Below are 12,073 nucleotides of genomic sequence, written 5' to 3'. Positions count from 1 at the left end.
AGAGAGACTGCTCCTGGTGTGACGTCAGATCAGCATGGCTTGAGCGTGGCACGCGTGCTGCTGGTGTGAACAGCCTTGCTTGTAAAAAGGACGGCGAGATGAAACTGCGTGAGCGTGGCTTGGGCGTATGGTGTGTGAACGAAGGCTTAGGGCTCTATCTTCCCACCGGCGGTAATTTTGCGTTAGCGCCCCGTTTTGCGCTGGAATAGCGCCGCGCAAAGCCCTAATTCACGTCATCTCGGCGCACATCTACGTATAGGCGTGTTTATGCCCAAAAGCATTGTGGAGGTGTGGTCATGCCCATAAAACCACAGCGTCACGTCAGCAGCTTCCTCCTTTCCCTGAGAGGGACTAGAGTGAGAGAGAGAAAGGGGGGGAGAGAAAAGATAGCCTATATGGGGAGAGGGAGAAAGAGATGTGAGGCTGCGGTAATATACTGCATGCGTAATTACGCAGCGTATTGAGAGCCGCAATGAGTGATGCTGCTCTATTTGAAGAAGTTGAATTTCGTTCCACCAGCACACATTTTATTAATCAGCTATTTTCTATTCGTTTCTATTAATATATATACATCGAATCCCACAAATTTAGTCTGTCATTTTCCCCTTGGCGCACATAAAGACCCATGCTTCCGTCACTGTCTGCTTGATGGCGAGAGGGACTTCAGCTGCCATCCGCGCTGTGGAGAAGCTGGTCTTACATGCGTGCAATTGCAGGGAAAGAGGTTACTGTACTGGCCGGACACAGGTGTGCGTTTTGAATTGGATTAGGGGAACGAGGGGCTGGCGGGTGGGAGTCTGTGTGCGCCGGGTGCTGGAGGGGGGTCTCCCACGAGAAGGTGGGAGCTGGACGGGTATGCAGGCTTGGTGGTGGGGTGGGTGTGGGTCGGTGCCCTGGGTGTTTTGGGCCGGCCAGGGTGGGGAGAGGCAGCTTGGCACAACACCGTCACAACTTTCTCAAAAGCAATCTATTGTTACCTCAGACCACAAACCTGTATGGTCGGGAATTATGTAGCCTAATAAAACCATGACAACGAATTCTCATTTATAAATCAAGGTGTGTTTTTTCTGTAATGTAGGCTATAGTTGAAATCAACGTGGCATTCCGAGGAGAGAATAGTGTGTGCAGGCGCGAGTGGACAGTGACATCCATGACGTGCGTAAATGGATCCAAGCAAGGATTTCCTGCACTGCACGGAGATGTGGAGACTGTCTGCGTTCAGGCGTACGTCTGCGTTTGCGCTAAGACCAGCTATTTCCTGGTGTTAAAATTGAGAGCACCCAAGGCAATTTTTTCAAACACATTGCGCTGGAACGCCTATTTTGGAACGGGCAACTCCCAAACCTCTCTTTGCGATCGGCACATACCGACGGTATCTTCCCCACAGCGATAAATGACATTTGCGCGAGACACATGATAGGCTAGAGGCCACGGACACGCCTGGGCCACGGCTACACCTGTGTCATCACAGCGCAAAACTGGACGGTGGAGGCAGACGATAGCTTAGACGCTGGGAAGATAGCAATAAGAGGCGTGCAAACGCAGCGCAAACGCAGCGCAAACGATAGCGCCGTACAACGATAGGGCCCGTAGAGTTTGTTTTCAGAGACATGTGCAGATCATGCTAGAGGGCAACCAGCAGCAGGCTACATTTGCTACATAGGGAGCAATAGGAAAGCACTAGCAAAATGCCTATAGTTTGCACGGTTTATGGCTGTTCCAAATGGTCGAATCGAGAAAAAAACAAGAGCCACTTTAGAATCCCTAAAGTGCAAACAAACAAGTAAAAAAACTCGCTGAGTGGTAGAGATGGATGGAAAACCATGCCGTGTAGTACGAGGTCTGGAGGACGAGGTAATTTGTCATGTCTACCGCCTCTACACCGGGCAAATCAAGCAAGTTGCTGGAAAAATCGCTTCTCTACATTGTATATCGTCGCTGTTGTGCCAGGACCTCGAATGTCCCTTTTTTCACTTTTTTACTTTTTGTCATAAATCAGTGCCATTGGTCACCCTTCACGTCTCTGTGTGGTTTTTAACAAATGCAACCAATGGAAAAGCATTAAAACGAGCTTGTGAGTAAATCTCGTAACGCCATTCGCCCTCAATCTGTCAGTCAAACCTCGAAATTCGTCCCCTACCTCCGTGTGTACCCCCCCACGCAGGACAATAAACCCGGAAAAGTCACACGGCAGACGTGCTGTGTAATTCTGATATCGTTTTGACTAATCCTGGCTTCCTCTGACGTTAATAGATCAATCAAATGTTTTCCAGTTATTCCTAGGCTGCAAACTCGTTTTAACATGCAAATCGGAGTGTTTTCTGACGAGAATAAAGTAATGTTAACGCTACGTTATGTCAGACTGTTCTCACCCCATGCCCAAGCCCCCGCCTCAGCCATGAGAGAGGCGAGGGGCACGCTGTTGCTCCTGCGCACCCCCGCGGCCCGGAGCTTGGGGCTCGTGCATGAGCATACGACTCTCCTGACTGGCCGGGAGAAAGTGCTTTCAAGTCGGACTGATAATATAAACATCATTTGAGCTTATCCAGGTGTGATATTAATAAAGTAATGACACATTCAGCGGGAAACAAACTATAATTAAGACATGTGCCAACTTTGACGACGTTTTCTTCAGTATTTTAAGAGCAAACAGGTTTTTTTAACTTCCTGAAAAGTTGCTGTTTTGGAGATTCGAGGTCCTGGAACGACAGCGATGATATGGATCATATCCTATATGTTTTGCGATTTTCTGGCGATACCTGCAGCGTGGAGCAGCATCCAACCCTCTTGCATACTCGCTTTCCTCCATTCTCCATAGCTCTGTAGAGCTGCCCTCCAGCGTTGTTTTTATTTATTATTTTTATTTTATTTATTATTATATTTGCTTATATTTTAGTACCAAGCCTCCTTGCTTTCTGATCTGTTTCTGTTGAAGTACCTTAGGTAGCAATTGTTTTGTTTTGTTTCTGCAATGCATTACAATAATTACTGTAATCGACGGTGGCATGCTCCAGAGACTTCTGCCGACCGAGCCATCTTGTGGCATACTGCTATCTTGTGGCATACTGCTATCTTATGTTACTACAAACTATAGTCACATTATACCAGAAGTTTCCCGGTTTTCCCTTTATTTGTTCATGTTCACCAAGCCCCTATGATGGGATCCCCCCAGGGGAATTTCAACCAATCACTAGAGACTAAGTCCAACGTATATCGGCCTGAACCTTACATTAGTTACTCCAGTCGGGCGAACGTTAAAAAAAATCTCGCCTTTGAATACATTTCCTCCAAGTGCTGTTCGGATTTCAAAGTAAGTGGTACTTGTACAGTAGTAATCAATTTAAAACAGCCTCGACAGCAGGCAACGCAGCCATTGTTGTTTACTCCTCGGCGCAGTCTTGAGAACCGCGCTTGACAACGGCTTAGTCCCGCCCTTTGGGCTGTTTATTGATGCTGATTGGCCAATCATTAGTAGGGATGGGTATCGAGTAGTCTCTCCCCCAGACTCAAATATTACGTTGAATCGCTGCGCTCCGCATACTATTAAGTGAGTCTGTGCCAGTTAACAGCCACTGCTGGTTTTGGAGGCGGGTTGAAATTGAATGAGTGACAGGTCGTAGCACCGATGAGAGAGCAAATGGGCTGCGCCTCCCGTGTTGTCTGATCGCAAAGTCGTTACTGATTGGAGAAGACTGAAGCCATCACTGGCATATGACTGGCCAAGTGAACGGCTCCCTTCCATAACCAGCCCTCTGAGGGAAAGCGTCCCAGACCCAGAGAGAGATCTGCAGCATGCAGTAACGTAGTGTATCAGCGTAAGAACTCTCATAGGTCTGGCGTCGAGACTAGGTATCGAGCAGCTATCGGTTCGGTATCAGTTCCTGATTGGTCGGTGCCAGCAGTATAGATAAGGTCCTGGATGTTCGGTGCTGCTATTGGTATTTTATTTTACTAGGCATCTCACGCACTATGGTCGCTCAATTCCTAGGCTCTCCCTGCAGCGCGCCTAGCTGGCCGTGCAGCTTGCATACGCAGCTCGCCTGCTGTGTGGGCTCACTTGCTCCCTCGCCCGCCCTGCAACTCGCCCACTGTGCGGGCTCATTTGCTCTTATGACATCACTGAAGACCACTGCGTGTTGCGGCCTCGCCTGCTCTATGACATTACTGATGACATCATCACCTGTGTCCTTGGGCAAGACACTGAACCCCAAATTACTCCCGATGGCTGTGCCAGCACCCTGCCTGGCAGCTTGCCGCCTTTGGTGTGTGAATGTGTGAATGTAGGCACATTGTAAGCGCTTTGGATAAAAGCGCTATATAAATGCAGTCCATTTTATGTAACCCGACTCCAGACTGCTCGCAGGCGGATAACAGACCCTCGGCGTATGGGGGTAATGATCCGAGGGAACGTCACATGTGTTATGTTCTATTTGCGGGTTTTTAGGCGCCTGTGACAGCTGCTTTACAAAAACCAGTCTAGATGCAGCTATGTGTGTGTGTGGGGAAAAACAAAAAAACAAAAGAGAATCCTATTGCTACATACCAGTCCCACATATTCATGCAAAATGGTCTCTAACCTGTACCATGCTCATGCTGCACCTCATCTCTAGATTTGTGTGTCTATTTGATGATTGTACCATGGCCTCTACTGAGAGGATTAGAGAGGCATGGCAGGAAGAACTTGGTACTGAATTATCTGACATTATATGGGAAAGGAGCCTGTCGGTTGTACAACTCTGCTCAGTTAATAGCAGACATCAGCTGATTCAATTTAAAGTCGCTCACCGTCTCCACTACTCTAAGCAGAAATTACAAGATTTATCCTACTATCTCACCACTGTGTGAAAGTGTCGGAGGGCACACTGTCTCATGCCTTCTGGTTCTGCCCTTCACTGATGGGATTCTGGGCCAGAATATTTGACTGGTACTCTAAGGCAGGGATACTCAACTTGCTTAGCCCGGGGGCCACTTTCGTGAAATGATAGAAGGCGAGGGGCCAGTTAATAAACAATCAATATACATTTTTCTGTAGCGGATTGTAGGTTTTTGGGGTGTAGGCCGGAGTTTAGTCTGACAATGTTGTGCACACCGGATAGTTAGTTAGGTTAAGTACATACATAAGTGCCTGGGTAGCGAGCAGACGGCGGTAGCCTATTTGACAATTTAGCAGCTAAATCAGAGATTATTGAAAGATATTCCATATTCCAGACTGAAATGCTATAAGTATTGGGCAGAATGACATGAACATTTGGACACTTATTCAGCGGGTATCTTGCATGTTGCGTTCAGGTGCACTGTATTTTTATTTTTTATTTTTTTGCAATTCCATCGCGGGCCACACAGGGGGCGCCCGCGGGCCGCCAGTTGAGTATCACTGCTCTAAGGCCTACGGGGTGGCCCTTCAGCCGGAGGCAGAACTCGCCATCTTCGGCTGCTCAGAGTCCTCTCTGAACTTTCCTACAGCTGTGCAACAGTCTCTGACACTGGGGACAACTGTTGCCAAAAAACAAATTCTGAAGGAATGGAAATCTCCCTCTCCACCCTCTTTCCAATTGTGGTTGACCGACATGACCTCTGTTATACGCATGGAGAGACTTAAGTTGCTGAGAACTAATGCACTTAGAAAATGTATAACTATCTGGGACCCGTTTTTGGTCTACCTCAACGAGGCTAGAGGTGACGGGTGACTCGCCCGGCTGGCTTCTCATAGACCCCTTGAGTGAGATCCTGTCGTTTACAAGAACATAAGCACCTTAGGTGGCTGGTGGCACCACTTTGTAATGATGATTATATTTTTTGTTTGTTTTTCCTTTCTTTCCCCTGTGTCTGAGCCTGTTTGTCTGTGTTCTATAAAAATTTAAAATATGAAAAAAACAACAAAAAAAACATCATATTCATAGCGGTGAAATAGGCGTTCTCTAACTTGTAATAAGTATATAACAAAATAACTGTTGAATCTTTTCACATCTTTTCATGTCATGTCTATTTTTTGCACCAAATGATGGTGAGTAGTATCAATAAGGTATTGATAAGTATCAGTATCGATAAGCAGTACTGGTATGGGTATCAATAAAATCCAAACGATACCCATCCCAAATCATTCATCTCCCTCGGCACTCATTGGCTGATTTGGCTTGGCCTTCGTGTCATCCGGAGAAAAGGTCTTTGCATATGACGATGCCAGACCAAGAGCAGCCAAACTCTGTGGAGTGGGCGGAGTCAAAGGACCCAGGCAAGGCCACTATTAGAGGAAAACAACTATTACCACTACTAATAATGATACTGATAATAAAACATACAAATCCACTTGTGTGGAATCTGATGGCATCATATCCATCATATCAGCCCACATCCAGTTTAATAACAGGAGACTATCAGAGCTTATACCATGGTCTGGGTGAATACTCGATTCTGATTGGCTGCAAGGTGTCCATTAAAAAGTGATATTGTACAGTGATAATGGACACCTAGCTAAATGGTCTGTTCACCGTTCATATCAATGCGCCATAGTTTCATCAGTGTTATCAGGAGAGCAGTTTGAGCTCTATACCCCCGTTAAGGGTTAATATGACAATTTTGGATGTTGAGAAAAAAATTGACTCGGTCAAAGTAAGTATTTAAATCACCCCTGTGTGCTCAGTTTATCAAAAATAACTCTTATTTACAATTTTGATTTTCGTTTCGGAGATTTTTAACCTCGCGTCACCAGGCTCTTCTCGGCGACAAAGAGGATATTTCCCTCGGCTCGTGCACGAGCGGGGGCGAGCCCTTTGAGAGAGAGAGAGAGAGAGAGAGAGAGAGAGAGAGAGAGAGAGAGAGAGAGAGAGAGAGAGAGAGAGAGAGAGAGAGAGAGAGAGAGAGAGAGATGCATGCAGTGCGAGCCCCCGCTGCACTTTTCACTTCCTGAAACTCTTCGCTCTTAAATGTTAATATACTTGGCCAATACGTATCTATCATACAAAATAAAGCAAGCAGCCAAACGGTAATGTCTTCATTTAATGTAGAACGCAAAACATCGTTAAACCTGCATTCCTGTGATGAAGTTAACGTTTGAGTCGGCTTTAAAACGGAGATTGGTGGAGGTGGGAGGGACTATTTTATTTCGTGGAAGACTGATTTACAGTATGAATAACAGACATTTAGCCATTTAGATTGCTTTATTTATTACACATGGAAATATAAATGACTGGTCTTATTGTTTTGTTGGCAAGTGACCATGGTATAAGCGGGTTAATGCCCTTCGAGGTGTACATTATCACTTTTTAAGGGACTTCGCGGAGGCAAACCATCCTCGGCTTCGCCTCGGACGGTTCACGCCTCCGCGTCGTCCCTTAAAAAGTGATAATGTACACCTCGTCGGGCATTAACCCTTACATAAACCACACAACACGAATGGCTGCAGCACTGCTGAGAGATAAACAATAAGAGAGGGAGCGAGAGAGAGAGAGAGAGAGGGGGGGGGGGAGAGACAGAGACAGAGGGAGAAAGGGGGGGGGGGGAGAGAGAGGGGGGGAGGGGAGAGTGAGAGAGAGGGAGAGGAGAGAGAGGGAGAGACAGAGACAGAGGGAGAGAGAGGGCAGAGAGAGACGGGGGGTAGTGCACAGTGGAGGTAGAGAACAGAGATGCAGGGGGAACAGTGGGGGAGGAGCAAATGGGAAAAAGACGCAGAGCGAACAAGAAAGAGAGAGACATGAAGAGAGAGAGAGAGAGAGAGAGAGAGAGAGAGAGAGAGAGAGGCGTTCCTCACAGATCAATGGGTTGAAGCTGACTCAGCTGTACAGAGAGAGAGAGAGAGAGAGAGAGAGAGAGAATAACAGAGAGACATAGGGAAACAAAGGATGGAGGGAGGAGTTGAGAGAATGAAGTCTCACTGACGCATGCAGGAGCAGAGCATCAAATGAATATTTGATGCTGTTCCTCTCACTGCTGCACTCACATCCAACGCTATACTACTGCAGGAGAGGGGGCCAGCCTGATAGAGAGATATACAGAGTGAATGGGAGAGAGAGAGATGGGGGGAGAGAGAGAGAGAGACAGACAGACAAACTGGACTACAAAGACCAGGATGACTGACTGATGAATAATTATGTCCAGTGGTGTTTTCTTTTCACAATAAAAGCCTCAACATTCACCACAAGCCTTTTTAAAGCCTAAATAATTGCATTAGATGAGGCAGAGTGCAGGCAGTGAGCAGCGAGGTGTGACTCTCTCTCTCTTGATTGATTGATCTATTAATTGATTGATCTATTTATTATGATTTCCCCCCCCCCCCCCCGATTTCCCCCATCTTCTCCCCAATTGTATTTGGCCAATTTCCCCCTGCTGCCCCGGTCGCTGCTCCACCCTCTGCCGATCTGGGGAGAGCCGTAGACTAGCGCCATGCTTCCTCCGACACATGCGCAGTTGCCGGCCGCTTCTTTTCACCTGACAGCGGGGAGCTTCACCGCCAGGACGTAGCACATGGGAGGATCACGCTACTCCCACCAGTTCCCTTCCGCCCTGACCAGGCGCCCCGGCCGACCAGAGGAGGCGCTAGTGCAGCGACCAGGACACATACCCCCAATCCGGGTTCCAAATTGATTGATCTCTGATTGATCTCAAATTGATGATTGGTTCCACTGCAGAGAAACCATCAGAAGCAGGAATGTCTCTAAACATCCCATCCCATACATCAGGAGCGACGGTCCTCTCAGATTACATCATTTATCACACAGACCAATTAATAACATTTATAATAGGGGCTTGTTCAATACTCGATTCTGATTGGTCAATCACGGCATTCAGCCAATCTCTGATTAAAAGGTCAGCAAATACGTTACGTTATCTTAATTGTTTCCAGGTGTGTGAATGTGAACTGCCATTGGCTCCAGACCGTCCGGCTCTGACCAATTATGTACTTCCTTTCCGCTCCCTGCGTGTCGCTCTCAAATCCCTCCGTCGCTATGAAACAACAACAACATCGCTAGCTCGTTGCTAGTAGCAAGTAGCAACTTGCTACACGCTGAAAATGGTACATTTGACTACACGCTCGGTACGTCCACTCCATTCTGATCGGGTAAAGGGCAGCATGCGAGCCTGCCCCCTACAAGTGTAGGGGGCAGGCATTTTCAGCGTGTAGCAAGTAGCAACTTGCTACACGCTGAAAATGGTAAGTTTTACTACACACCGGTTGACTCGGTCACGTCCACTCCATTTTGATCGGGTAAAGCGCAGCATGCGAGCCTGTCCCCTATACGAGCGCTGTGATTCAGCTTTTCACAGAGCTTGCCGACAGATTTTCGATGCAAGTCGAGAGTCTGTCTCGAGAGATTATCCCTTACAAAGTCCATCCCTATCACTAACAATTGATTGACCACTATTTATACTATACAACAGACTAACAGGACAATACAGACTGACACAATCTACAACTAATGCATTGAACTAATGTACTGCAATGCAGCAAACCCGCCCTGCATGTCTCTCTCTCTGCCTGTCCGTGTCTGCCTGTATGTCTCTCTCTCTGCCTGTCCGTGTCTGCCTGTATGTCTCTCTGTCTGTCTGTCCATGTCTGCCTGTATGTCTCTCTCTCTCTCTGCCTGTTTGGGTCTCCCTGTCTGTCTCTTTCTCTGCCTGTCTGTCTCTCTCTCTGCCTGTCTGTGTCTGTCTGCCTGTATGTCTCTCTCTCTCTCTCTCTCTGCCTGTCTGTCTCTCTCTCTGCCTGTATGTCTCTCTCTCTCTGCCTGTCTGGGTCTGCCTGTCTGTTTCTTTCTCTGCCTGTATGTCTCTCTCTCTCTCTGCCTGTCTGTGTCTGCCTGTATGTCTCTCTCTCTCTGCCTGTATGTCTCTGTGTGTGTGACCTCACATTCTGTCTCATTCTGGGGATCTGTCTGGCCTCAAGCCCGCCCCCAGGGATTTCCACCAGCCAATCCGGGACCTGCCACATAGTTGACTATGTTAACCCGGCCAATCAGGGATGCCGCTGGCCGAAGCAACGAGCAGCAACGTTAATGTTCAAGTAAACACAGCCATAAGTGCAGTTATTGCAGAAAAAGACTCAATAACAACAATTAAACAAAAACAAAAGTATGCACCAGCCGAGTTTCTCGGTGGAAAAGACGTTTTCGCCGTTCTCCTGACTGGATTTGGATTGGATGTGGTGGCACTGATTGGCTAAAGGAGTTGTCTGTCAAGGCAAATAGTCCCGCCCACGGAAATCACTGTGGACTGCTTGGGGTCCAGACTGGTAGGTAGAGGGAAACAGAATGTGAGATCATGTTATCAGGATGGTTTTAACGAGCTTCTGGTTCCTCTGTGCTGCTGAGGAGAAACCCCACCCCTGGCTCTCACTGTGGCCCTGTGAGCCTCCTGTCTTACCGGCCGGACCTCTCCGGTGGTGTTGGTGTACTGCCGGGCCAGGCCGAAGTCCAGCATGTAGCACTTCCTGTAGGTGGAGGGAAGCCGGCCCATCGCAAAGTTCGACTGCAGGAACAAACACAACAAGACTTCAGCCAATCAGCTCCGCTCCACTGCTTTAACACTCAAACCATCACGTTGACTTCACTGCTTTAACACTCAAATCATCATAAGACTTCACTGCTTCAAAAGGAGTATTCCGTTTTTTTTTAGGACCTGGAGTGCCGCGCGGAGCAACGGCCTGGAACAGAGGCCACCATGTGCTATCCATGCATTTACGTTGTGTAAATAGCTATTTTCTGCCATGCAGCGGCTCATATCCTTATTATATGATATTGGCATAAATGTGAGCCGCTCTATTTAGCTCTCTCAGCCTGCTTTCCACATCCTGTGTAACCAAGTCCAGTGAGAGTCTCACATCAGCTGATAGTTGAGAGTTCAGCTGCAATCGATCAAGCGACATACAGCGTTCGTTTTCTCATTGTCTCTATGATATAATAAGAATATGAGCCGGTGCGTGGCAGAAAATAAACTATTTACAGGATGCACGGATAGCACGTGCCTCTGTTCCAGGCTGTAGCGCAGTGTGTTCTAGCGCTATACTGAATCATTTTCAGAAATGTAGATTCTGGGTGACCAGGATAACATAAATGAGCGGTTTTAAAAGTGTGAGGCGCGCCTCCCTTGGGGGGTGCGAGCCAACTCCAGGGGAGGTGCGACGTGACGCGGAAAAATCAGAGAGAAGAAAATGCACAGCCTCCACCCGACATGTCCGCGCGGTCACAGAAGTAGCCTACACGGTTGTCCGCAGAGAGCCTGCGCGCACACCCTCTGATGATGGAATTTACGTCACACGGACCGCGGCGGACCCTGGTGCACTCGCGGATCCGCAAAACTAGGGCTTCAGCCGGAGGCAGTGCGCCCGCAGTCTGGCTGCCTCTGTTGAGGTGAGTTCAGCAGGCTGTCAGAGGAGAAACCAGGAAGAAGGAAATCACGATATTTTTTAAATGCGTGTTTCACAAATCCGATTGCTGTTCTTTGTATCTACATCAAACACATATGATAATATGTTTGTATCTGTTGGGGAGCTATTTCAGACAAATTTGACAAGATGTATGGGGCTGGGGGGAACTGTCTGTCTGCGCATAGAGGGTGAACATGCAGAGAACGCAACAATTGCACTCGATACACTGCACGGAGGGTATGTTAAGATGTGTAAAAAAACCTGATTAAAAGTCCTTCAGAGTGAATAAAGATATATAAAATGTTTAAAAGAAGATATTTGAAAAAAGAAGGATAAAGAAGATTTAAAATCTTAAAGAATATAGGATAAAGATGTTTACATCATTTTCAGAACTAGTTGTTATGCCCAAGTGGAGCATACAACAATAATAGTTGTTAATAATAATGGCAATAATAATGGGGGTGGGTGTGGGGATGTGGGGGGTTGGGGAGACGCAGCTGTCTATATGTTCTCTGAGGGGAGGCTCAGTCTCACACAAAACCCCTGACATAAACCAAGCTGAAAATAAGGTCCAGGTTGTGAAACTGGAATTCTCCTTTAACACTCAAATCAAAAGACTTCACTGCTTTAAACCTATTGACCAAACTTAAATATATTATAGACTAAACAACTAATGGATTAACCGAGAATATATTCAACAGATGAATCAATGAT

At 47.2% G+C, this 12,073-nt stretch overlaps 1 protein-coding gene across 1 annotated transcript in view; it reads right to left on the bottom strand.

Moving 5' to 3' along the window:
- ttbk1a (tau tubulin kinase 1a) overlaps positions 1–12,073 on the bottom strand; it is a gene marked incomplete at its 3' end in the record, with an annotated part of 108,313 nt that overhangs the window by 64,784 nt on the left and 31,456 nt on the right. The window contains exon 6 of the mRNA XM_083634949.1: positions 10,357–10,461. Coding sequence (XP_083491075.1) covers positions 10,357–10,461 — 105 coding nt within the window. The remainder of the gene's footprint in view (positions 1–10,356; positions 10,462–12,073) is intronic.

Source organism: Poromitra crassiceps (genome assembly GCF_964638095.1).
Source record: "Poromitra crassiceps genome assembly, chromosome: 4".
NCBI classification, from domain to species: domain Eukaryota; kingdom Metazoa; phylum Chordata; class Actinopteri; order Beryciformes; family Melamphaidae; genus Poromitra; species Poromitra crassiceps.
Note: the sequence above shows the minus strand (reverse complement) of the source record. Positions and strands in the feature narration are given on the sequence as shown.